Below are 26,081 nucleotides of genomic sequence, written 5' to 3' on the forward strand. Positions count from 1 at the left end.
CATGCGGAAGCTCTCCCAAGATACTCAGGAAGAGACATGGTGCTCCGGTGAAGTGCTGGAAAGCATTCTTCAGGATGGTTATGTAGTGGCACAGTCTTGCTTTGCGTATGCATAGTCATGTATCGGTTCATCCTCCCATTCTTTCGGGAATGGTGAAGGCTCCTCATGTGCCGCACAGACCCCCAGCTTCCCCAGGACAACACTCTCCTCACCATTGCAGCTGCAGTGTCCACAGAGGGATGGACCATGCAGAAGTGGTTCAAAACCTTTCTTGCGGTTGGTTACATTGTCTTGCTGCAAGGTTGGTGGGGATACAGTTGTTATCTTATTGATCACATGCATACGGATGTAACGAGGTCCACCCTCCCATTTTACTTCCAAGAAGCGCATTGCCTGCCAAGCTCCTTTGACCTTGCTGCTTTTTATGGACAATCCATCTTTCAGAAGAACGACAATTATTCTTTCCCTTCTCTAACCTTTCTTCTGCTTCCTTGTCCCACACAATGGGGCAACTAAACTGCCACTGAACTGACAGCCTTCTTTCACGGGCCCTTCTTAGAAGCTGTCTTCAACCTCAGTTCACGTATGCAGACTTCCACCTTAAAAGTGGGCTCAGCTTCCCACATCCTTTTCACGTGGCCTGTATACACAGGGCATTCTTCAGACCGTTGGAGGCCTCGTTGCCATCGAGGTCACTGTAGATGCCTTCCGGCACCACAAATTCTCTCAGGTACTGGATGCCTTCCAAAGTGCTAGTCCACCTTCCTTGCTAAATCACAAGATCTTCCTTGAGTGGATATCTTGCCCTCACATGTGACAGGAGACACCTCCGGAGGCTGCAGTTCACTCCCTCTTTTCCAATTCCTCTCTCAACTCCCTGGTGCCTAGCAAGGCATCGCAGACGTTGGGCTTCCTTACCTTCCCTTGGCCCCACTCTCCCGGCACCGGAGCTGCCAGCATTACTTGAAGTTCTCTGGAGGTCAGGGACCGGCTAATTTCCACCTCTTGAGTGATTTCTCTCACTTCATCCTCCCATTCCTTCTGAAGGACCAGCTCCCCAGTCCGACTCTTCCTGCTCCTCATTCCATTATTAACCAATTCTATGGAACCATTCACCTCCCGGTCCGCTATTTCCTTTTCACTACTGGGGCGATTCCTGTAGGTGGCATTTAGGTCCCTATCTCAACCAAGGTGCCCTCACATGCCGTTTGGATCTCTGCCTCAACTTCCGTGCTCTTAGAGGTAGTTGGGATGCTTGGTCCAGTCACGGTATTCTCAGCGGTGGTTTGAGTTCATGTCTTAACCACACTCCTCTCGTAGTACTGAACCCTGACTCAGTGAGCACAGCTCCAGCCCCAGTGCAGTGCTAAAACCACCTGGTTTTCAAGAAGCTGCCAGCCTGGGACCAGGCACCTCAGGGCGTGTTTCACCGTCACCACACCCAAAAGCTGTCTCCTCTTATGCCAGCATGACACCAGATTCCACAAACCCCGCAACAGGCCAACAGTGCTAATTAGCGCTGTTAAACGCCTCACATAAGGGTGACCAAGGACCTTGCTTGGGAGCCTGTGCAACAAAACAACCCGTCGCAGTCCCGGATGGGAAGATGGAGGTGTATTCCCTCATCCTCTCCACGAGACACCTCCCCCAGCACAGTAAGGGCCTCAATGCCAGGGCAAAGCGCAAAGCCGTTGGTTCTATTAACATGGTCTGAGTTCAGACAAAGAAAAAGATAAGCAGTGCCATGGGTTGACATGACGGCAGTTTAAGCAAGAAAAGCAAAAAAAGTGAGTGGAAGAAAATCAAAACACAAAGATTTATTCCCTACTTGCCATCAGCAGGTGATGTCCAGCCACGCCTGGGCAGCGAGGTCACAGTACACTTAGCGGTTGCTTTGCAAGACAAACGCTTTCTTGATCAATGCCTCCTGGCCGCACGTCTCCACCTTTCTCTTAGCATTTATTGCTGACCATGAAGTCGTATGATAGGGAATATCCCTTGGTTCAGCCTGCCTCTGCTGCCCTGGCTATGCGCCCTCCCAACCTCTTGCCCACCCCTCGCCGACTGGCCTTTTGGAGAGGGCATTGGAGAGACAAGGAAGCTGCTGGACTAGCACTGCCCGGCAGGAAAACAAACATTTATGTGTTATCCACAACGTTCTAGCTAGAACTACAAAGAACCCAGAGGAGGGATAACATGGTGAAACTTAACGCCATCCCAGGAAGGCCCTATAAATGCTGTTACCAGTCACCACACGACCATCCCAACAACCCCTGCCCAGAGTCACCATTGAGCAACACCTCTGTCCCTGGGCATCCTGGGAGAGCATTGGCAGGGAAAAGCATGACACAGAGACATGGGCTGAGATGCAGCAAAACTTTATTGAGTCAGAAGAGGGAAATGAGGTCACTGTGAGCGGAGCCCCCTATCTAGGGAGTTCCAGGGGCAGAAAAGAGACTATGCCCCATGCTGGGGTAGAGATCCCTCCAGGTGTCCATCTGCCTGCCCCAGAGAGAAAGCAGGGCCTGCAGGGAAAGGAGAGAGTGGAAGAGGGGAAAAGCAGGCATGGGCCGTGCTTTCCGAGAGCCGACGCTGGCCCCGTCCTTTGGCAAGGGGTGCTGGGGTCGCTCAGACCCTCTGAAAGCAACAACCCGATGCTCCGTCCCCACTCCGGTACCATCTTGAGGGTCCCCAGGGACCTTCCTCAGGGCCGTGGTCAGCAGCTTTAGCAGGGAAGGCACCTCCTGCCGCAGTAGCGGCTGCCGAAGCCGGAGAGGCCAAAGCCCCCGGAGGAGATGGGCACTCCCTCAGAGCTGAGGATGCTGCCAACGGCAGCGGAGGTGGAGGATCCCACGGCGGTGCTCTGCGGGAAGGAGCTGAGGATGGGTCCGGGCAGGGTCACCACCACGGGGGAGGGCTGGATGACGACGGTGGAGTCCTGGCACTGCCTGACACAGGGCTCATTGCAGCTGTTGGCCAGCGGGGTCGGGCCGCAGGGCTGGCAGGGCTGGCATGGCAGGCACTGGCTGTAGCAGGACATGTCTTGGGGCTGGAGGTGTACCTGGGAGAGAGGACAGGGGAATGTAGAGCATTAGAGAGGGAGAAGGAGCAGCCTGTCACTCCACCACGAGCAGACAAGCCACGCGGTGGACACAAAAGGTTGAGGGATTGTAGAGAGGCCCACGGGTTTCTCATTCCCCTCAGCCCACAAGATCCCCCCCTGCCAAGAGCAACCAAGCCCACGGAGGTCTCTGCCTACCCCACAGCTCATGTCAGCCAGCAGCCAGCCTCTCTCCATGCCACTCCTTCTGCCCCTTTCCCACTCCCATCACAAGCAGCGCCACCACCCACTCTAAGACAGGGTGTGTGCTGAGCAACCCCAGAGGAGGAGAAGGAGAAAGGGCTTCAGACTCACCTTGTTCTCAAGGAGATGGAGGCAAGTGGAGTAGATGAGAGAGTGAGGAGAAGGGCCCACTTTTATACTGCTCCTGCACCGCCCCAGGCCCGCAGTCACTTCGTGCGCAGGCAGTAATTTTCCAACAGACTCACCTCCACAGCCAAATATCCTACCTAATGGCACAGGTTGTGTTTTCGTTTCCCTCAACGCTGCCATTACATTTCCTCATTTCTGGCATGCCTGCTCTGCCGTGCAGGCTCCTTTGATGTGCCGGGATGAGAGGCAGGAGGATTTCCCAGGCAGGGTCCTGTCATCATGGCCTCAAGGTACTCTCCAAAGGGCTGCTGGGGTCCACCTGGTGGTGTGTTGTCGAATCAGGCAAAGCGTGTGGAGGGCAATTTCAACAGCTTGGCCTGACATGAGCGCAAGCAACCTGATGCCATGCACAGGACAAGAAGGTGATTGTGAGACATCAGCATAAATTTATGGAGGGGAAAGCAGACCTCACCAACCTCACGGCCTTCTTTGGTGGCGTACCTGGTTCCGGTGGGTGAGGACAGTGCAGCAAATGTTGTTAATCTCATCTAGGGGATGAGAAAATGGGTTTCTCTCCATTGGAAAACCAGTGGGTTCCCAAACAGCTTTGCAGCAGAGGACGTGAGTCCTGGAAGACACCATCAGGCACCTTGCATCCTTGTGGAAATGGCATGCAAAAGCATCCTGGGCAGTATTAGGAAGGGTGTTCCTATCAGGTCGTGGAAGGTGGTCCCTCTTCTCTGCTCAGCACTGCACAGACAACTCCTGATGTCCAGCTCCTGGCTCCCCAGTACGAGAGGGGCACGGCCATACGGGCATGAGCCCAGCTAAGGGTCACAGAGCCCCCGAACTGACTGCAGCCCCTGAGGCAGGAGGGGCTGCAAGAGCTGGGGCTGTTCACCCTGCAGGAGAGAAGGCCCCGGGGCACACTTCCTAGCAATGGGTAAAGGAGCTGATGGGACGGAGTCTAGAAGACAGATCTAGACTGTCCCGTGCCCTATCCAGTGAAGGGACAAGAGGTAAGAGGCACAGATTGAAGTATTCCACGTAAACATAGGAAAAGACTTTGCTAGTCTGAGGGTGCTCAAGCACCGGCTTGGGTTGCCCGGACAGGATGTGGCTGTGGCTTCTCCATCCTTGCACTTATTTGGAGCTTGACAGGACTTGGCCCTGAGCACCCTCCAAAGACTGACCGTGCTTTGAGCAAGGCCGTTTGGACTAGACGATCTCCAGGGGTCCCTTCCAACCTCAAGGATCCTGCGATTCTGTCGTGGTCAAATCACAGACGCTGCATAGCTGCCCCTAAGAAGGAAGAACTGCTTGGGAACATTGGAACCAAGGGCAGCCTTGACTGTCACACCTGAGAAGCACTGGAGTTCAAGACCTGATGGCAGGAAGGACAGAGAGGAGCAGAGTACAGCCCCTGGACTTCAGGCTTGCCGACTTCAGCCTGCACAGGCGGCTGGTAGGTAGGATGGTGTGGAGGCAGCTGTGAAGAGCACAAGAGCTCAGAAAAGCAGGCAGTGCCTCAGGCACCTTATGGTCCAAGCGCAAGAACAATCCAGCCCAATGCACAGGAAAACAAACAGAGGGAAAATCTGTAGAGGGAAAAGAACTGACTGCAGAGAACATCTCCCCACTGGTTGGGACTCATCCCTGGGTCTCAGGTGGTTACTCTTCTGCGGGGCATCAGGGCTTCAGCACACCTCCTTTCCCATTCACCAAAAGGCTCCGCAGCCTGGAGAGCAACTCAGTGCCGCTGGAGAGGAAGGAACCTGCCTTCATTTACCCAACGTATGAGAGCTGTCAGGACCCTACACTGCCACGTGCCAGAGGATGCTCAGGGAAGGGGGGGGATCCGAAGGGCCCAGAGTACAAAACCAGCTCTCAGACTACGTCAAGGAGGCAATGCACTTCCCTGCCCTGCAGACATGGAGGCAGCTGGGACGCGTCCCAGGAGGGCAAGGGAATGCCTTCAGTAGGCAACCTTCCTGGGATAGACTCTCCCTGCTCGTGGTGAGTCACACTCTAATTTTGGCTTGGCCATGTGTCAGCCTTTTGGGGTGAGGCCAAGCCAGGAGTGCGTGCTGTCTGCAGGCCCGTGTCCCACGCAGGGCTGAATTCCCCCGTGGCCAGGGCAGCTCCATCCATGCCCACGGAAAACGAGCTCTGAGCACTGGGCTGTGCCCACGTACACAGCTCCGGGCAGCCCCAACGGCGTTGCCCTCACAAGGACCTTCTTGCGGGCACTAACACAGCTTGCGGTGGGAGCAAGACAGTCAGCGTGTTTTGGAAAACGGCCAGGCCTCGGAGCATCCTGCATGTCCGGGTCCAAAGCGTGTGGCCAAAGTGCACGGTGGTGTGAGGAGAGTGCGAGGAACAAGGCACTGTCCCGAGTCCCAACACACCCTCTGGTACTGAGGAGGGACCCGACTCCACGGGCCTTGTTGAGGAATCACGAGGTTTGGGAGGGCAAAGTTCTCCTTCCGCAAGGCTGCTGAGGCCGTTGTTTGGGGACCCCCAGAGGCTGCCACGAGAGCGGACGACTTCACCAAACCAACTGACGCAGGCAGGAGAGACCTGCATTGGTGGGAGGTTATGTGCAACTTGCTGCAAAGGGGCTGGAAAACAAGCTCACCAGATTTCCCCAGACCCATGGACCCTGCCTGCACAGACCCCTCCAGCACTTGGAGCACATCTTTTGCCCGTACTTATGTGTCCCTGCCCGGGATATCCTTGGGCCTTTCATCTCAACACTTGAAAGGAGCCTCTGAGGCCTAATGGTCATGTCAGAAATGAGGAAATGAAATGGCAGCGTTGACGGAAACCAAAACACAACTTGTGCCATTAGGTAGGATATTTGGCTGTGGAGGTGAGTCTGTTGGAAAAAATTACTGCCCACGTGCGCTGACTGCGTGCCTGGGGCAGTGCAGGAGCAGTATAAAAGAGGGCCCCTCTCCTCACTCTCTCATCCACTCCTTTCACCTCCGTCTCCTGGGAACAAGGTGAGTCTGAAGCCCGTTCTTCTCCTCCTCCTCCTCCTCCTCCTGCTACTCCTCCTCCTTCTTTGGGATTTCTCAGCCCATACCTGCCTCTTTGTCCTATGCTGCGTCTTCCGCCTGCTTACCGTGGGAGGGGGAATAGAGCAGCAAGTGTAGCACGGAGAGGCATTCAGGTTTTGCGGAGGTTTCTCTTCAGCTTTGGGCTTTGGTGGGGATCTCACTGGGCATGGTAGCCCTTCTGGGGTTCTTCTGAGCTGAGGGGAATGGTGTCCCTCGTGGAGCAGTGACCAGCTTCTCTTCAACCACCCCTTGTGTTTGCTTGTCCCCTGCCTCCACTCCCAGGTTCACGTCCACTGTTGAAAAATGTCCTGCTACAGCCAGTGCCTGCCATGCCAGCCCTGCCAGCCCTGCGGCCCGACCCCGCTGGCCAACAGCTGCAATGAGCCCTGTGTCAGGCAGTGCCAGGACTCCACCGTCGTCATCCAGCCCTCCCCCGTGGTGGTGACCCTGCCCGGACCCATCCTCAGCTCCTTCCCGCAGAGCACCGCCGTGGGATCCTCCACCTCCGCTGCCGTTGGCAGCATCCTCAGCTCTGAGGGAGTGCCCATCTCCTCCGGGGGCTTTGGCCTCTCCGGCTTCGGCAGCCGCTACTGCGGCAGGAGGTGCCTTCCCTGCTAAAGCTGCTGACCACGGCCCTGGCGAAGGCGCCCAGAGACCCACAAGATGGTACTGGACTGGTGATAGAGCATCGGGTTGTTGCTTTCAGAGGGTCTGAGCGACCCCAGCACCCCTTGCCAAAGGACGGGGCCAGCGTCGGCTCTCGGAAAGCACGGCCCATGCCGGCCTTTCCCCTCTTCCACTCTCTCCTTTCCCTCTTGTGTCCGTGTTCTCTTGTGCTGCCCTGGGCAGTGAGCCCCACAAAGCCAGCCGAGGGACGACCTCCTGGCCCTGCTCCATCTCTGGCACAGGCAGAGGGACCTCTGCCACAGCCATGGGGCACACACTCCTTTCTGCCACTGGTGCTCCCTGCACTGCGGCCTATACTCAGAGGGGCCTCATAACCCTCTTTTGACTCAATAAAATTCTGCTGCATCCCAGCCCGTGTCTCTGTGTCATCCTTCCGCATGCGGAAGCTCTCCCAAGATACTCAGGAAGAGACATGGTGCTCCGGTGAAGTGCTGGAAAGCATTCTTCAGGATGGTTATGTAGTGGCACAGTCTTGCTTTGCGTATGCATAGTCATGTATCGGTTCATCCTCCCATTCTTTCGGGAATGGTGAAGGCTCCTCATGTGCCGCACAGACCCCCAGCTTCCCCAGGACAACACTCTCCTCACCATTGCAGCTGCAGTGTCCACAGAGGGATGGACCATGCAGAAGTGGTTCAAAACCTTTCTTGCGGTTGGTTACATTGTCTTGCTGCAAGGTTGGTGGGGATACAGTTGTTATCTTATTGATCACATGCATACGGATGTAACGAGGTCCACCCTCCCATTTTACTTCCAAGAAGCGCATTGCCTGCCAAGCTCCTTTGACCTTGCTGCTTTTTATGGACAATCCATCTTTCAGAAGAACGACAATTATTCTTTCCCTTCTCTAACCTTTCTTCTGCTTCCTTGTCCCACACAATGGGGCAACTAAACTGCCACTGAACTGACAGCCTTCTTTCACGGGCCCTTCTTAGAAGCTGTCTTCAACCTCAGTTCACGTATGCAGACTTCCACCTTAAAAGTGGGCTCAGCTTCCCACATCCTTTTCACGTGGCCTGTATACACAGGGCATTCTTCAGACCGTTGGAGGCCTCGTTGCCATCGAGGTCACTGTAGATGCCTTCCGGCACCACAAATTCTCTCAGGTACTGGATGCCTTCCAAAGTGCTAGTCCACCTTCCTTGCTAAATCACAAGATCTTCCTTGAGTGGATATCTTGCCCTCACATGTGACAGGAGACACCTCCGGAGGCTGCAGTTCACTCCCTCTTTTCCAATTCCTCTCTCAACTCCCTGGTGCCTAGCAAGGCATCGCAGACGTTGGGCTTCCTTACCTTCCCTTGGCCCCACTCTCCCGGCACCGGAGCTGCCAGCATTACTTGAAGTTCTCTGGAGGTCAGGGACCGGCTAATTTCCACCTCTTGAGTGATTTCTCTCACTTCATCCTCCCATTCCTTCTGAAGGACCAGCTCCCCAGTCCGACTCTTCCTGCTCCTCATTCCATTATTAACCAATTCTATGGAACCATTCACCTCCCGGTCCGCTATTTCCTTTTCACTACTGGGGCGATTCCTGTAGGTGGCATTTAGGTCCCTATCTCAACCAAGGTGCCCTCACATGCCGTTTGGATCTCTGCCTCAACTTCCGTGCTCTTAGAGGTAGTTGGGATGCTTGGTCCAGTCACGGTATTCTCAGCGGTGGTTTGAGTTCATGTCTTAACCACACTCCTCTCGTAGTACTGAACCCTGACTCAGTGAGCACAGCTCCAGCCCCAGTGCAGTGCTAAAACCACCTGGTTTTCAAGAAGCTGCCAGCCTGGGACCAGGCACCTCAGGGCATGTTTCACCATCACCACACCCAAAAGCTGTCTCCTCTTATGCCAGCATGACACCAGATTCCACAAACCCCGCAACAGGCCAACAGTGCTAATTAGCGCTGTTAAACGCCTCACATAAGGGTGACCAAGGACCTTGCTTGGGAGCCTGTGCAACAAAACAACCCGTCGCAGTCCCGGATGGGAAGATGGAGGTGTATTCCCTCATCCTCTCCACGAGACACCTCCCCCAGCACAGTAAGGGCCTCAATGCCAGGGCAAAGCGCAAAGCCGTTGGTTCTATTAACATGGTCCGAGTTCAGACAAAGAAAAAGATAAGCAGTGCCATGGGTTGACATGACGGCAGTTTAAGCAAGAAAAGCAAAAAAAGTGAGTGGAAGAAAATCAAAACACAAAGATTTATTCCCTACTTGCCATCAGCAGGTGATGTCCAGCCACGCCTGGGCAGCGAGGTCACAGTACACTTAGCGGTTGCTTTGCAAGACAAACGCTTTCTTGATCAATGCCTCCTGGCCGCACGTCTCCACCTTTCTCTTAGCATTTATTGCTGACCATGAAGTCGTATGATAGGGAATATCCCTTGGTTCAGCCTGCCTCTGCTGCCCTGGCTATGCGCCCTCCCAACCTCTTGCCCACCCCTCGCCGACTGGCCTTTTGGAGAGGGCATTGGAGAGACAAGGAAGCTGCTGGACTAGCACTGCCCGGCAGGAAAACAAACATTTATGTGTTATCCACAACGTTCTAGCTAGAACTACAAAGAACCCAGAGGAGGGATAACATGGTGAAACTTAACGCCATCCCAGGAAGGCCCTATAAATGCTGTTACCAGTCACCACACGACCATCCCAACAACCCCTGCCCAGAGTCACCATTGAGCAACACCTCTGTCCCTGGGCATCCTGGGAGAGCATTGGCAGGGAAAAGCATGACACAGAGACATGGGCTGAGATGCAGCAAAACTTTATTGAGTCAGAAGAGGGAAATGAGGTCACTGTGAGCGGAGCCCCCTATCTAGGGAGTTCCAGGGGCAGAAAAGAGACTATGCCCCATGCTGGGGTAGAGATCCCTCCAGGTGTCCATCTGCCTGCCCCAGAGAGAAAGCAGGGCCTGCAGGGAAAGGAGAGAGTGGAAGAGGGGAAAAGCAGGCATGGGCCGTGCTTTCCGAGAGCCGACGCTGGCCCCGTCCTTTGGCAAGGGGTGCTGGGGTCGCTCAGACCCTCTGAAAGCAACAACCCGATGCTCCGTCCCCACTCCGGTACCATCTTGAGGGTCCCCAGGGACCTTCCTCAGGGCCGTGGTCAGCAGCTTTAGCAGGGAAGGCACCTCCTGCCGCAGTAGCGGCTGCCGAAGCCGGAGAGGCCAAAGCCCCCGGAGGAGATGGGCACTCCCTCAGAGCTGAGGATGCTGCCAACGGCAGCGGAGGTGGAGGATCCCACGGCGGTGCTCTGCGGGAAGGAGCTGAGGATGGGTCCGGGCAGGGTCACCACCACGGGGGAGGGCTGGATGACGACGGTGGAGTCCTGGCACTGCCTGACACAGGGCTCATTGCAGCTGTTGGCCAGCGGGGTCGGGCCGCAGGGCTGGCAGGGCTGGCATGGCAGGCACTGGCTGTAGCAGGACATGTCTTGGGGCTGGAGGTGTACCTGGGAGAGAGGACAGGGGAATGTAGAGCATTAGAGAGGGAGAAGGAGCAGCCTGTCACTCCACCACGAGCAGACAAGCCACGCGGTGGACACAAAAGGTTGAGGGATTGTAGAGAGGCCCACGGGTTTCTCATTCCCCTCAGCCCACAAGATCCCCCCCTGCCAAGAGCAACCAAGCCCACGGAGGTCTCTGCCTACCCCACAGCTCATGTCAGCCAGCAGCCAGCCTCTCTCCATGCCACTCCTTCTGCCCCTTTCCCACTCCCATCACAAGCAGCGCCACCACCCACTCTAAGACAGGGTGTGTGCTGAGCAACCCCAGAGGAGGAGAAGGAGAAAGGGCTTCAGACTCACCTTGTTCTCAAGGAGATGGAGGCAAGTGGAGTAGATGAGAGAGTGAGGAGAAGGGCCCACTTTTATACTGCTCCTGCACCGCCCCAGGCCCGCAGTCACTTCGTGCGCAGGCAGTAATTTTCCAACAGACTCACCTCCACAGCCAAATATCCTACCTAATGGCACAGGTTGTGTTTTCGTTTCCCTCAACGCTGCCATTACATTTCCTCATTTCTGGCATGCCTGCTCTGCCGTGCAGGCTCCTTTGATGTGCCGGGATGAGAGGCACGAGGATTTCCCAGGCAGGGTCCTGTCATCATGGCCTCAAGGTACTCTCCAAAGGGCTGCTGGGGTCCACCTGGTGGTGTGTTGTCAAATCAGGCAAAGCGTGTGGAGGGCAATTTCAACAGCTTGGCCTGACATGAGCGCAAGCAACCTGATGCCATGCACAGGACAAGAAGGTGATTGTGAGACATCAGCATAAATTTATGGAGGGGAAAGCAGACCTCACCAACCTCACGGCCTTCTTTGATGGCGTACCTGGTTCCGGTGGGTGAGGACAGTGCAGCAAATGTTGTTAATCTCATCTAGGGGATGAGAAAATGGGTTTCTCTCCATTGGAAAACCAGTGGGTTCCCAAACAGCTTTGCAGCAGAGGACGTGAGTCCTGGAAGACACCATCAGGCACCTTGCATCCTTGTGGAAATGGCATGCAAAAGCATCCTGGGCAGTATTAGGAAGGGTGTTCCTATCAGGTCGTGGAAGGTGGTCCCTCTTCTCTGCTCAGCACTGCACAGACAACTCCTGATGTCCAGCTCCTGGCTCCCCAGTACGAGAGGGGCACGGCCATACGGGCATGAGCCCAGCTAAGGGTCACAGAGCCCCCGAACTGACTGCAGCCCCTGAGGCAGGAGGGGCTGCAAGAGCTGGGGCTGTTCACCCTGCAGGAGAGAAGGCCCCGGGGCACACTTCCTAGCAATGGGTAAAGGAGCTGATGGGACGGAGTCTAGAAGACAGATCTAGACTGTCCCGTGCCCTATCCAGTGAAGGGACAAGAGGTAAGAGGCACAGACTGAAGTATTCCACGTAAACATAGGAAAAGACTTTGCTAGTCTGAGGGTGCTCAAGCACCGGCTTGGGTTGCCCGGACAGGATGTGGCTGTGGCTTCTCCATCCTTGCACTTATTTGGAGCTTGACAGGACTTGGCCCTGAGCACCCTCCAAAGACTGACCGTGCTTTGAGCAAGGCCGTTTGGACTAGACGATCTCCAGGGGTCCCTTCCAACCTCAAGGATCCTGCGATTCTGTCGTGGTCAAATCACAGACGCTGCATAGCTGCCCCTAAGAAGGAAGAACTGCTTGGGAACATTGGAACCAAGGGCAGCCTTGACTGTCACACCTGAGAAGCACTGGAGTTCAAGACCTGATGGCAGGAAGGACAGAGAGGAGCAGAGTACAGCCCCTGGACTTCAGGCTTGCCGACTTCAGCCTGCACAGGCGGCTGGTAGGTAGGATGGTGTGGAGGCAGCTGTGAAGAGCACAAGAGCTCAGAAAAGCAGGCAGTGCCTCAGGCACCTTATGGTCCAAGCGCAAGAACAATCCAGCCCAATGCACAGGAAAACAAACAGAGGGAAAATCTGTAGAGGGAAAAGAACTGACTGCAGAGAACATCTCCCCACTGGTTGGGACTCATCCCTGGGTCTCAGGTGGTTACTCTTCTGCGGGGCATCAGGGCTTCAGCACACCTCCTTTCCCATTCACCAAAAGGCTCCGCAGCCTGGAGAGCAACTCAGTGCCGCTGGAGAGGAAGGAACCTGCCTTCATTTACCCAACGTATGAGAGCTGTCAGGACCCTACACTGCCACGTGCCAGAGGATGCTCAGGGAAGGGGGGGGATCCGAAGGGCCCAGAGTACAAAACCAGCTCTCAGACTACGTCAAGGAGGCAATGCACTTCCCTGCCCTGCAGACATGGAGGCAGCTGGGACGCGTCCCAGGAGGGCAAGGGAATGCCTTCAGTAGGCAACCTTCCTGGGATAGACTCTCCCTACCCGTGGTGAGTCACACTCTAATTTTGGCTTGGCCATGTGTCAGCCTTTTGGGGTGAGGCCAAGCCAGGAGTGCGTGCTGTCTGCAGGCCCGTGTCCCACGCAGGGCTGAATTCCCCCGTGGCCAGGGCAGCTCCATCCATGCCCACGGAAAACGAGCTCTGAGCACTGGGCTGTGCCCACGTACACAGCTCCGGGCAGCCCCAACGGCGTTGCCCTCACAAGGACCTTCTTGCGGGCACTAACACAGCTTGCGGTGGGAGCAAGACAGTCAGCGTGTTTTGGAAAACGGCCAGGCCTCGGAGCATCCTGCATGTCCGGGTCCAAAGCGTGTGGCCAAAGTGCACGGTGGTGTGAGGAGAGTGCGAGGAACAAGGCACTGTCCCGAGTCCCAACACACCCTCTGGTACTGAGGAGGGACCCGACTCCACGGGCCTTGTTGAGGAATCACGAGGTTTGGGAGGGCAAAGTTCTCCTTCCGCAAGGCTGCTGAGGCCGTTGTTTGGGGACCCCCAGAGGCTGCCACGAGAGCGGACGACTTCACCAAACCAACTGACGCAGGCAGGAGAGACCTGCATTGGTGGGAGGTTATGTGCAACTTGCTGCAAAGGGGCTGGAAAACAAGCTCACCAGATTTCCCCAGACCCATGGACCCTGCCTGCACAGACCCCTCCAGCACTTGGAGCACATCTTTTGCCCGTACTTATGTGTCCCTGCCCGGGATATCCTTGGGCCTTTCATCTCAACACTTGAAAGGAGCCTCTGAGGCCTAATGGTCATGTCAGAAATGAGGAAATGAAATGGCAGCGTTGACGGAAACCAAAACACAACTTGTGCCATTAGGTAGGATATTTGGCTGTGGAGGTGAGTCTGTTGGAAAATTACTGCCCACGTGCGCTGACTGCGTGCCTGGGGCAGTGCAGGAGCAGTATAAAAGAGGGCCCCTCTCCTCACTCTCTCATCCACTCCTTTCACTACCGTCTCCTGGGAACAAGGTGAGTCTGAAGCCCGTTCTTCTCCTCCTCCTCCTCCTCCTCCTGCTACTCCTCCTCCTTCTTTGGGATTTCTCAGCCCATACCTGCCTCTTTGTCCTATGCTGCGTCTTCCGCCTGCTTACCGTGGGAGGGGGAATAGAGCAGCAAGTGTAGCACGGAGAGGCATTCAGGTTTTGCGGAGGTTTCTCTTCAGCTTTGGGCTTTGGTGGGGATCTCACTGGGCATGGTAGCCCTTCTGGGGTTCTTCTGAGCTGAGGGGAATGGTGTCCCTCGTGGAGCAGTGACCAGCTTCTCTTCAACCACCCCTTGTGTTTGCTTGTCCCCTGCCTCCACTCCCAGGTTCACCTCCACTGTTGAAAAATGTCCTGCTACAGCCAGTGCCTGCCATGCCAGCCCTGCCAGCCCTGCGGCCCGACCCCGCTGGCCAACAGCTGCAATGAGCCCTGTGTCAGGCAGTGCCAGGACTCCACCGTCGTCATCCAGCCCTCCCCCGTGGTGGTGACCCTGCCCGGACCCATCCTCAGCTCCTTCCCGCAGAGCACCGCCGTGGGATCCTCCACCTCCGCTGCCGTTGGCAGCATCCTCAGCTCTGAGGGAGTGCCCATCTCCTCCGGGGGCTTTGGCCTCTCCGGCTTCGGCAGCCGCTACTGCGGCAGGAGGTGCCTTCCCTGCTAAAGCTGCTGACCACGGCCCTGGTGAAGGCGCCCAGAGACCCACAAGATGGTACTGGACTGGTGATAGAGCATCGGGTTGTTGCTTTCAGAGGGTCTGAGCGACCCCAGCACCCCTTGCCAAAGGACGGGGCCAGCGTCGGCTCTCGGAAAGCACGGCCCATGCCTGCCTTTCCCCTCTTCCACTCTCTCCTTTCCCTCTTGTGTCCGTGTTCTCTTGTGCTGCCCTGGGCAGTGAGCCCCACAAAGCCAGCCGAGGGACGACCTCCTGGCCCTGCTCCATCTCTGGCACAGGCAGAGGGACCTCTGCCACAGCCATGGGGCACACACTCCTTTCTGCCACTGGTGCTCCCTGCACTGCGGCCTATACTCAGAGGGGCCTCATAACCCTCTTTTGACTCAATAAAATTCTGCTGCATCCCAGCCCGTGTCTCTGTGTCATCCTTCCGCATGCGGAAGCTCTCCCAAGATACTCAGGAAGAGACATGGTGCTCCGGTGAAGTGCTGGAAAGCATTCTTCAGGATGGTTATGTAGTGGCACAGTCTTGCTTTGCGTATGCATAGTCATGTATCGGTTCATCCTCCCATTCTTTTGGGAATGGTGAAGGCTCCTCATGTGCCGCACAGACCCCCAGCTTCCCCAGGACAACACTCTCCTCACCATTGCAGCTGCAGTGTCCACAGAGGGATGGACCATGCAGAGGTGGTTCAAAACCTTTCTTGCGGTTGGTTACATTGTCTTGCTGCAAGGTTGGTGGGGATACAGTTGTTATCTTATTGATCACATGCATACGGATGTAACGAGGTCCACCCTCCCATTTTACTTCCAAGAAGCGCATTGCCTGCCAAGCTCCTTTGACCTTGCTGCTTTTTATGGACAATCCATCTTTCAGAAGAACGACAATTATTCTTTCCCTTCTCTAACCTTTCTTCTGCTTCCTTGTCCCACACAATGGGGCAACTAAACTGCCACTGAACTGACAGCCTTCTTTCACGGGCCCTTCTTAGAAGCTGTCTTCAACCTCAGTTCACGTATGCAGACTTCCACCTTAAAAGTGGGCTCAGCTTCCCACATCCTTTTCACGTGGCCTGTATACACAGGGCATTCTTCAGACCGTTGGAGGCCTCGTTGCCATCGAGGTCACTGTAGATGCCTTCCGGCACCACAAATTCTCTCAGGTACTGGATGCCTTCCAAAGTGCTAGTCCACCTTCCTTGCTAAATCACAAGATCTTCCTTGAGTGGATATCTTGCCCTCACATGTGACAGGAGACACCTACGGAGGCTGCAGTTCACTCCCTCTTTTCCAATTCCTCTCTCAACTCCCTGGTGCCTAGCAAGGCATCGCAGACGTTGGGCTTCCTTACCTTCCCTTGGCCCCACTCTCCCGGCACCGGAGCTGCCAGCATTACTTGAAGTTCTCTGGAGGTCAGGGACCGGCTAATTTCCACCTCTTGAGTGATTTCTCTCACTTCATCCTCCCATTCCTTCTGAAGGACCAGCTCCCCAGTCCGACTCTTCCTGCTCCTCATTCCATTATTAACCAATTCTATGGAACCATTCACCTCCCGGTCCGCTATTTCCTTTTCACTACTGGGGCGATTCCTGTAGGTGGCATTTAGGTCCCTATCTCAACCAAGGTGCCCTCACATGCCGTTTGGATCTCTGCCTCAACTTCCGTGCTCTTAGAGGTAGTTGGGATGCTTGGTCCAGTCACGGTATTCTCAGCGGTGGTTTGAGTTCATGTCTTAACCACACTCCTCTCGTAGTACTGAACCCTGACTCAGTGAGCACAGCTCCAGCCCCAGTGCAGTGCTAAAACCACCTGGTTTTCAAGAAGCTGCCAGCCTGGGACCAGGCACCTCAGGGCATGTTTCACCGTCACCACACCCAAAAGCTGTCTCCTCTTATGCCAGCATGACACCAGATTCCACAAACCCCGCAACAGGCCAACAGTGCTAATTAGCGCTGTTAAACGCCTCACATAAGGGTGACCAAGGACCTTGCTTGGGAGCCTGTGCAACAAAACAACCCGTCGCAGTCCCGGATGGGAAGATGGAGGTGTATTCCCTCATCCTCTCCACGAGACACCTCCCCCAGCACAGTAAGGGCCTCAATGCCAGGGCAAAGCGCAAAGCCGTTGGTTCTATTAACATGGTCCGAGTTCAGACAAAGAAAAAGATAAGCAGTGCCATGGGTTGACATGACGGCAGTTTAAGCAAGAAAAGCAAAAAAAGTGAGTGGAAGAAAATCAAAACACAAAGATTTATTCCCTACTTGCCATCAGCAGGTGATGTCCAGCCACGCCTGGGCAGCGAGGTCACAGTACACTTAGCGGTTGCTTTGCAAGACAAACGCTTTCTTGATCAATGCCTCCTGGCCGCACGTCTCCACCTTTCTCTTAGCATTTATTGCTGACCATGAAGTCGTATGATAGGGAATATCCCTTGGTTCAGCCTGCCTCTGCTGCCCTGGCTATGCGCCCTCCCAACCTCTTGCCCACCCCTCGCCGACTGGCCTTTTGGAGAGGGCATTGGAGAGACAAGGAAGCTGCTGGACTAGCACTGCCCGGCAGGAAAACAAACATTTATGTGTTATCCACAACGTTCTAGCTAGAACTACAAAGAACCCAGAGGAGGGATAACATGGTGAAACTTAACGCCATCCCAGGAAGGCCCTATAAATGCTGTTACCAGTCACCACACGACCATCCCAACAACCCCTGCCCAGAGTCACCATTGAGCAACACCTCTGTCCCTGGGCATCCTGGGAGAGCATTGGCAGGGAAAAGCATGACACAGAGACATGGGCTGAGATGCAGCAAAACTTTATTGAGTCAGAAGAGGGAAATGAGGTCACTGTGAGCGGAGCCCCCTATCTAGGGAGTTCCAGGGGCAGAAAAGAGACTATGCCCCATGCTGGGGTAGAGATCCCTCCAGGTGTCCATCTGCCTGCCCCAGAGAGAAAGCAGGGCCTGCAGGGAAAGGAGAGAGTGGAAGAGGGGAAAAGCAGGCATGGGCCGTGCTTTCCGAGAGCCGACGCTGGTCCCGTCCTTTGGCAAGGGGTGCTGGGGTCGCTCAGACCCTCTGAAAGCAACAACCTGATGCTCCGTCCCCACTCCGGTACCATCTTGAGGGTCCCCAGGGACCTTCCTCAGGGCCGTGGTCAGCAGCTTTAGCAGGGAAGGCACCTCCTGCCGCAGTAGCGGCTGCCGAAGCCGGAGAGGCCAAAGCCCCCGGAGGAGATGGGCACTCCCTCAGAGCTGAGGATGCTGCCAACGGCAGCGGAGGTGGAGGATCCCACGGCGGTGCTCTGCGGGAAGGAGCTGAGGATGGGTCCGGGCAGGGTCACCACCACGGGGGAGGGCTGGATGACGACGGTGGAGTCCTGGCACTGCCTGACACAGGGCTCATTGCAGCTGTTGGCCAGCGGGGTCGGGCCGCAGGGCTGGCAGGGCTGGCATGGCAGGCACTGGCTGTAGCAGGACATGTCTTGGGGCTGGAGGTGTACCTGGGAGAGAGGACAGGGGAATGTAGAGCATTAGAGAGGGAGAAGGAGCAGCCTGTCACTCCACCACGAGCAGACAAGCCACGCGGTGGACACAAAAGGTTGAGGGATTGTAGAGAGGCCCACGGGTTTCTCATTCCCCTCAGCCCACAAGATCCCCCCCTGCCAAGAGCAACCAAGCCCACGGAGGTCTCTGCCTACCCCACAGCTCATGTCAGCCAGCAGCCAGCCTCTCTCCATGCCACTCCTTCTGCCCCTTTCCCACTCCCATCACAAGCAGCGCCACCACCCACTCTAAGACAGGGTGTGTGCTGAGCAACCCCAGAGGAGGAGAAGGAGAAAGGGCTTCAGACTCACCTTGTTCTCAAGGAGATGGAGGCAAGTGGAGTAGATGAGAGAGTGAGGAGAAGGGCCCACTTTTATACTGCTCCTGCACCACCCCAGGCCCGCAGTCACTTCGTGCGCAGGCAGTAATTTTCCAACAGACTCACCTCCACAGCCAAATATCCTACCTAATGGCACAGGTTGTGTTTTCGTTTCCCTCAACGCTGCCATTACATTTCCTCATTTCTGGCATGCCTGCTCTGCCGTGCAGGCTCCTTTGATGTGCCGGGATGAGAGGCAGGAGGATTTCCCAGGCAGGGTCCTGTCATCATGGCCTCAAGGTACTCTCCAAAGGGCTGCTGGGGTCCACCTGGTGGTGTGTTGTCGAATCAGGCAAAGCGTGTGGAGGGCAATTTCAACAGCTTGGCCTGACATGAGCGCAAGCAACCTGATGCCATGCACAGGACAAGAAGGTGATTGTGAGACATCAGCATAAATTTATGGAGGGGAAAGCAGACCTCACCAACCTCACGGCCTTCTTTGATGGCGTACCTGGTTCCGGTGGGTGAGGACAGTGCAGCAAATGTTGTTAATCTCATCTAGGGGATGAGAAAATGGGTTTCTCTCCATTGGAAAACCAGTGGGTTCCCAAACAGCTTTGCAGCAGAGGACGTGAGTCCTGGAAGACACCATCAGGCACCTTGCATCCTTGTGGAAATGGCATGCAAAAGCATCCTGGGCAGTATTAGGAAGGGTGTTCCTATCAGGTCGTGGAAGGTGGTCCCTCTTCTCTGCTCAGCACTGCACAGACAACTCCTGATGTCCAGCTCCTGGCTCCCCAGTACGAGAGGGGCACGGCCATACGGGCATGAGCCCAGCTAAGGGTCACAGAGCCCCCGAACTGACTGCAGCCCCTGAGGCAGGAGGGGCTGCAAGAGCTGGGGCTGTTCACCCTGCAGGAGAGAAGGCCCCGGGGCACACTTCCTAGCAATGGGTAAAGGAGCTGATGGGACGGAGTCTAGAAGACAGATCTAGACTGTCCCGTGCCCTATCCAGTGAAGGGACAAGAGGTAAGAGGCACAGATTGAAGTATTCCACGTAAACATAGGAAAAGACTTTGCTAGTCTGAGGGTGCTCAAGCACCGGCTTGGGTTGCCCGGACAGGATGTGGCTGTGGCTTCTCCATCCTTGCACTTATTTGGAGCTTGACAGGACTTGGCCCTGAGCACCCTCCAAAGACTGACCGTGCTTTGAGCAAGGCCGTTTGGACTAGACGATCTCCAGGGGTCCCTTCCAACCTCAAGGATCCTGCGATTCTGTCGTGGTCAAATCACAGACGCTGCATAGCTGCCCCTAAGAAGGAAGAACTGCTTGGGAACATTGGAACCAAGGGCAGCCTTGACTGTCACACCTGAGAAGCACTGGAGTTCAAGACCTGATGGCAGGAAGGACAGAGAGGAGCAGAGTACAGCCCCTGGACTTCAGGCTTGCCGACTTCAGCCTGCACAGGCGGCTGGTAGGTAGGATGGTGTGGAGGCAGCTGTGAAGAGCACAAGAGCTCAGAAAAGCAGGCAGTGCCTCAGGCACCTTATGGTCCAAGCGCAAGAACAATCCAGCCCAATGCACAGGAAAACAAACAGAGGGAAAATCTGTAGAGGGAAAAGAACTGACTGCAGAGAACATCTCCCCACTGGTTGGGACTCATCCCTGGGTCTCAGGTGGTTACTCTTCTGCGGGGCATCAGGGCTTCAGCACACCTCCTTTCCCATTCACCAAAAGGCTCCGCAGCCTGGAGAGCAACTCAGTGCCGCTGGAGAGGAAGGAACCTGCCTTCATTTACCCAACGTATGAGAGCTGTCAGGACCCTACACTGCCACGTGCCAGAGGATGCTCAGGGAAGGGGGGGGATCCGAAGGGCCCAGAGTACAAAACCAGCTCTCAGACTACGTCAAGGAGGCAATGCACTTCCCTGCCCTGCAGACATGGAGGCAGCTGGGACGCGTCCCAGGAGGGCAAGGGAATGCCTTCAGTAGGCAACCTTCCTGGGATAGACTCTCCCTACCCGTGGTGAGTCACACTCTAATTTTGGCTTGGCCATGTGTCAGCCTTTTGGGGTGAGGCCAAGCCAGGAGTGCGTGCTGTCTGCAGGCCCGTGTCCCACGCAGGGCTGAATTCCCCCGTGGCCAGGGCAGCTCCATCCATGCCCACGGAAAACGAGCTCTGAGCACTGGGCTGTGCCCACGTACACAGCTCCAGGCAGCCCCAACGGCATTGCCCTCACAAGGACCTTCTTGCGGGCACTAACACAGTTTGCGGTGGGAGCAGGACAGTCAGCGTGTTTTGGAAAACGGCCAGGCCTCGGAGCATCCTGCATGTCCGGGTCCAAAGCGTGTGGCCAAAGTGCAGGGTGGTGTGAGGAGAGTGCGAGGAACAAGGCACTGTCCCGAGTCCCAACACACCCTCTGGTACTGAGGAGGGACCCGACTCCACGGGCCTTGTTGAGGAATCACGAGGTTTGGGAGGGCAAAGTTCTCCTTCCGCAAGGCTGCTGAGGCCGTTGTTTGGGGACCCCCAGAGGCTGCCACGAGAGCGGACGACTTCACCAAACCAACTGACGCAGGCAGGAGAGACCTGCATTGGTGGGAGGTTATGTGCAACTTGCTGCAAAGGGGCTGGAAAACAAGCTCACCAGATTTCCCCAGACCCATGGACCCTGCCTGCACAGACCCCTCCAGCACTTGGAGCACATCTTTTGCCCGTACTTATGTGTCCCTGCCCGGGATATCCTTGGGCCTTTCATCTCAACACTTGAAAGGAGCCTCTGAGGCCTAATGGTCATGTCAGAAATGAGGAAATGAAATGGCAGCGTTGACGGAAACCAAAACACAACTTGTGCCATTAGGTAGGATATTTGGCTGTGGAGGTGAGTCTGTTGGAAAATTACTGCCCACGTGCGCTGACTGCGTGCCTGGGGCAGTGCAGGAGCAGTATAAAAGAGGGCCCCTCTCCTCACTCTCTCATCCACTCCTTTCACCTCCGTCTCCTGGGAACAAGGTGAGTCTGAAGCCCGTTCTTCTCCTCCTCCTCCTCCTCCTCCTGCTACTCCTCCTCCTTCTTTGGGATTTCTCAGCCCATACCTGCCTCTTTGTCCTATGCTGCGTCTTCCGCCTGCTTACCGTGGGAGGGGGAATAGAGCAGCAAGTGTAGCACGGAGAGGCATTCAGGTTTTGCGGAGGTTTCTCTTCAGCTTTGGGCTTTGGTGGGGATCTCACTGGGCATGGTAGCCCTTCTGGGGTTCTTTTGAGCTGAGGGGAATGGTGTCCCTCGTGGAGCAGTGACCAGCTTCTCTTCAACCACCCCTTGTGTTTGCTTGTCCCCTGCCTCCACTCCCAGGTTCACGTCCACTGTTGAAAAATGTCCTGCTACAGCCAGTGCCTGCCATGCCAGCCCTGCCAGCCCTGCGGCCCGACCCCGCTGGCCAACAGCTGCAATGAGCCCTGTGTCAGGCAGTGCCAGGACTCCACCGTCGTCATCCAGCCCTCCCCCGTGGTGGTGACCCTGCCCGGACCCATCCTCAGCTCCTTCCCGCAGAGCACCGCCGTGGGATCCTCCACCTCCGCTGCCGTTGGCAGCATCCTCAGCTCTGAGGGAGTGCCCATCTCCTCCGGGGGCTTTGGCCTCTCCGGCTTCGGCAGCCGCTACTGCGGCAGGAGGTGCCTTCCCTGCTAAAGCTGCTGACCACGGCCCTGGTGAAGGCGCCCAGAGACCCACAAGATGGTACTGGACTGGTGATAGAGCATCGGGTTGTTGCTTTCAGAGGGTCTGAGCGACCCCAGCACCCCTTGCCAAAGGACGGGGCCAGCGTCGGCTCTCGGAAAGCACGGCCCATGCCGGCCTTTCCCCTCTTCCACTCTCTCCTTTCCCTCTTGTGTCCGTGTTCTCTTGTGCTGCCCTGGGCAGTGAGCCCCACAAAGCCAGCCGAGGGACGACCTCCTGGCCCTGCTCCATCTCTGGCACAGGCAGAGGGACCTCTGCCACAGCCATGGGGCACACACTCCTTTCTGCCACTGGTGCTCCCTGCACTGCGGCCTATACTCAGAGGGGCCTCATAACCCTCTTTTGACTCAATAAAATTCTGCTGCATCCCAGCCCGTGTCTCTGTGTCATCCTTCCGCATGCGGAAGCTCTCCCAAGATACTCAGGAAGAGACATGGTGCTCCGGTGAAGTGCTGGAAAGCATTCTTCAGGATGGTTATGTAGTGGCACAGTCTTGCTTTGCGTATGCATAGTCATGTATCGGTTCATCCTCCCATTCTTTCGGGAATGGTGAAGGCTCCTCATGTGCCGCACAGACCCCCAGCTTCCCCAGGACAACACTCTCCTCACCATTGCAGCTGCAGTGTCCACAGAGGGATGGACCATGCAGAAGTGGTTCAAAACCTTTCTTGCGGTTGGTTACATTGTCTTGCTGCAAGGTTGGTGGGGATACAGTTGTTATCTTATTGATCACATGCATACGGATGTAACGAGGTCCACCCTCCCATTTTACTTCCAAGAAGCGCATTGCCTGCCAAGCTCCTTTGACCTTGCTGCTTTTTATGGACAATCCATCTTTCAGAAGAACGACAATTATTCTTTCCCTTCTCTAACCTTTCTTCTGCTTCCTTGTCCCACACAATGGGGCAACTAAACTGCCACTGAACTGACAGCCTTCTTTCACGGGCCCTTCTTAGAAGCTGTCTTCAACCTCAGTTCACGTATGCAGACTTCCACCTTAAAAGTGGGCTCAGCTTCCCACATCCTTTTCACGTGGCCTGTATACACAGGGCATTCTTCAGACCGTTGGAGGCCTCGTTGCCATCGAGGTCACTGTAGATGCCTTCCGGCACCACAAATTCTCTCAGGTACTGGATGCCTTCCAAAGTGCTAGTCCACCTTCCTTGCTAAATCACAAGATCTTCCTTGAGTGGATATCTTGCCCTCACATGTGACAGGAGACACCTCCGGAGGCTGCAGTTCACTCCCTCTTTTCCAATTCCTCTCTCAACTCCCTGGTGCCTAGCAAGGCATCGCAGACGTTGGGCTTCCTTACCTTCCCTTGGCCCCACTCTCCCGGCACCGGAGCTGCCAGCATTACTTGAAGTTCTCTGGAGGTCAGGGACCGGCTAATTTCCACCTCTTGAGTGATTTCTCTCACTTCATCCTCCCATTCCTTCTGAAGGACCAGCTCCCCAGTCCGACTCTTCCTGCTCCTCATTCCATTATTAACCAATTCTATGGAACCATTCACCTCCCGGTCCGCTATTTCCTTTTCACTACTGGGGCGATTCCTGTAGGTGGCATTTAGGTCCCTATCTCAACCAAGGTGCCCTCACATGCCGTTTGGATCTCTGCCTCAACTTCCGTGCTCTTAGAGGTAGTTGGGATGCTTGGTCCAGTCACGGTATTCTCAGCGGTGGTTTGAGTTCATGTCTTAACCACACTCCTCTCGTAGTACTGAACCCTGACTCAGTGAGCACAGCTCCAGCCCCAGTGCAGTGCTAAAACCACCTGGTTTTCAAGAAGCTGCCAGCCTGGGACCAGGCACCTCAGGGCATGTTTCACCATCACCACACCCAAAAGCTGTCTCCTCTTATGCCAGCATGACACCAGATTCCACAAACCCCGCAACAGGCCAACAGTGCTAATTAGCGCTGTTAAACGCCTCACATAAGGGTGACCAAGGACCTTGCTTGGGAGCCTGTGCAACAAAACAACCCGTCGCAGTCCCGGATGGGAAGATGGAGGTGTATTCCCTCATCCTCTCCACGAGACACCTCCCCCAGCACAGTAAGGGCCTCAATGCCAGGGCAAAGCGCAAAGCCGTTGGTTCTATTAACATGGTCCGAGTTCAGACAAAGAAAAAGATAAGCAGTGCCATGGGTTGACATGACGGCAGTTTAAGCAAGAAAAGCAAAAAAAGTGAGTGGAAGAAAATCAAAACACAAAGATTTATTCCCTACTTGCCATCAGCAGGTGATGTCCAGCCACGCCTGGGCAGCGAGGTCACAGTACACTTAGCGGTTGCTTTGCAAGACAAACGCTTTCTTGATCAATGCCTCCTGGCCGCACGTCTCCACCTTTCTCTTAGCATTTATTGCTGACCATGAAGTCGTATGATAGGGAATATCCCTTGGTTCAGCCTGCCTCTGCTGCCCTGGCTATGCGCCCTCCCAACCTCTTGCCCACCCCTCGCCGACTGGCCTTTTGGAGAGGGCATTGGAGAGACAAGGAAGCTGCTGGACTAGCACTGCCCGGCAGGAAAACAAACATTTATGTGTTATCCACAACGTTCTAGCTAGAACTACAAAGAACCCAGAGGAGGGATAACATGGTGAAACTTAACGCCATCCCAGGAAGGCCCTATAAATGCTGTTACCAGTCACCACACGACCATCCCAACAACCCCTGCCCAGAGTCACCATTGAGCAACACCTCTGTCCCTGGGCATCCTGGGAGAGCATTGGCAGGGAAAAGCATGACACAGAGACATGGGCTGAGATGCAGCAAAACTTTATTGAGTCAGAAGAGGGAAATGAGGTCACTGTGAGCGGAGCCCCCTATCTAGGGAGTTCCAGGGGCAGAAAAGAGACTATGCCCCATGCTGGGGTAGAGATCCCTCCAGGTGTCCATCTGCCTGCCCCAGAGAGAAAGCAGGGCCTGCAGGGAAAGGAGAGAGTGGAAGAGGGGAAAAGCAGGCATGGGCCGTGCTTTCCGAGAGCCGACGCTGGCCCCGTCCTTTGGCAAGGGGTGCTGGGGTCGCTCAGACCCTCTGAAAGCAACAACCCGATGCTCCGTCCCCACTCCGGTACCATCTTGAGGGTCCCCAGGGACCTTCCTCAGGGCCGTGGTCAGCAGCTTTAGCAGGGAAGGCACCTCCTGCCGCAGTAGCGGCTGCCGAAGCCGGAGAGGCCAAAGCCCCCGGAGGAGATGGGCACTCCCTCAGAGCTGAGGATGCTGCCAACGGCAGCGGAGGTGGAGGATCCCACGGCGGTGCTCTGCGGGAAGGAGCTGAGGATGGGTCCGGGCAGGGTCACCACCACGGGGGAGGGCTGGATGACGACGGTGGAGTCCTGGCACTGCCTGACACAGGGCTCATTGCAGCTGTTGGCCAGCGGGGTCGGGCCGCAGGGCTGGCAGGGCTGGCATGGCAGGCACTGGCTGTAGCAGGACATGTCTTGGGGCTGGAGGTGTACCTGGGAGAGAGGACAGGGGAATGTAGAGCATTAGAGAGGGAGAAGGAGCAGCCTGTCACTCCACCACGAGCAGACAAGCCACGCGGTGGACACAAAAGGTTGAGGGATTGTAGAGAGGCCCACGGGTTTCTCATTCCCCTCAGCCCACAAGATCCCCCCCTGCCAAGAGCAACCAAGCCCACGGAGGTCTCTGCCTACCCCACAGCTCATGTCAGCCAGCAGCCAGCCTCTCTCCATGCCACTCCTTCTGCCCCTTTCCCACTCCCATCACAAGCAGCGCCACCACCCACTCTAAGACAGGGTGTGTGCTGAGCAACCCCAGAGGAGGAGAAGGAGAAAGGGCTTCAGAC

The 26,081-nt window shown here is 55.8% G+C and overlaps 7 protein-coding genes across 7 annotated transcripts; 3 read left to right on the forward strand and 4 right to left on the reverse strand.

The window, feature by feature from the left end:
* Positions 1-2,725: 2,725 nt before the first annotated feature.
* On the reverse strand, positions 2,726-3,040 carry LOC309681083 (feather keratin 1-like; the record flags this gene model as incomplete). The annotated part of the gene is made up of 1 exon (XM_082494895.1): positions 2,726-3,040. The coding sequence occupies one exon, from the start codon at positions 3,038-3,040 to the stop codon at positions 2,726-2,728; it is 315 nt and encodes a 104-aa protein (XP_082351021.1).
* Positions 3,041-6,798: 3,758 nt separating this feature from the next.
* LOC309681095 (feather keratin 1-like) lies at positions 6,799-7,113 on the forward strand (the record flags this gene model as incomplete). Its single annotated transcript, XM_082494907.1, has 1 exon — positions 6,799-7,113. One exon carries the CDS (start codon positions 6,799-6,801, stop codon positions 7,111-7,113), a length of 315 nt encoding a protein of 104 aa, XP_082351033.1.
* A 3,170-nt stretch (positions 7,114-10,283) lies between these two features.
* LOC309681109 (feather keratin 1-like) lies at positions 10,284-10,598 on the reverse strand (the record flags this gene model as incomplete). The annotated part of the gene is made up of 1 exon (XM_082494928.1): positions 10,284-10,598. The coding sequence occupies one exon, from the start codon at positions 10,596-10,598 to the stop codon at positions 10,284-10,286; it is 315 nt and encodes a 104-aa protein (XP_082351054.1).
* A 3,756-nt stretch (positions 10,599-14,354) lies between these two features.
* LOC309681121 (feather keratin 1-like) lies at positions 14,355-14,669 on the forward strand (the record flags this gene model as incomplete). The annotated part of the gene is made up of 1 exon (XM_082494949.1): positions 14,355-14,669. The coding sequence occupies one exon, from the start codon at positions 14,355-14,357 to the stop codon at positions 14,667-14,669; it is 315 nt and encodes a 104-aa protein (XP_082351075.1).
* A 3,170-nt stretch (positions 14,670-17,839) lies between these two features.
* On the reverse strand, positions 17,840-18,154 carry LOC309680960 (feather keratin 1-like; the record flags this gene model as incomplete). Its single annotated transcript, XM_082494730.1, has 1 exon — positions 17,840-18,154. One exon carries the CDS (start codon positions 18,152-18,154, stop codon positions 17,840-17,842), a length of 315 nt encoding a protein of 104 aa, XP_082350856.1.
* A 3,756-nt stretch (positions 18,155-21,910) lies between these two features.
* LOC309680959 (feather keratin 1-like) lies at positions 21,911-22,225 on the forward strand (the record flags this gene model as incomplete). The annotated part of the gene is made up of 1 exon (XM_082494729.1): positions 21,911-22,225. The coding sequence occupies one exon, from the start codon at positions 21,911-21,913 to the stop codon at positions 22,223-22,225; it is 315 nt and encodes a 104-aa protein (XP_082350855.1).
* Positions 22,226-25,395: 3,170 nt separating this feature from the next.
* LOC309680961 (feather keratin 1-like) lies at positions 25,396-25,710 on the reverse strand (the record flags this gene model as incomplete). The annotated part of the gene is made up of 1 exon (XM_082494731.1): positions 25,396-25,710. The coding sequence occupies one exon, from the start codon at positions 25,708-25,710 to the stop codon at positions 25,396-25,398; it is 315 nt and encodes a 104-aa protein (XP_082350857.1).
* Between the last annotated feature and the right edge of the window lie 371 nt (positions 25,711-26,081).

This window comes from Vanellus vanellus, assembly GCF_965231255.1.
Source record: "Vanellus vanellus genome assembly, chromosome: 24".
Lineage (NCBI taxonomy): Eukaryota > Metazoa > Chordata > Aves > Charadriiformes > Charadriidae > Vanellus > Vanellus vanellus.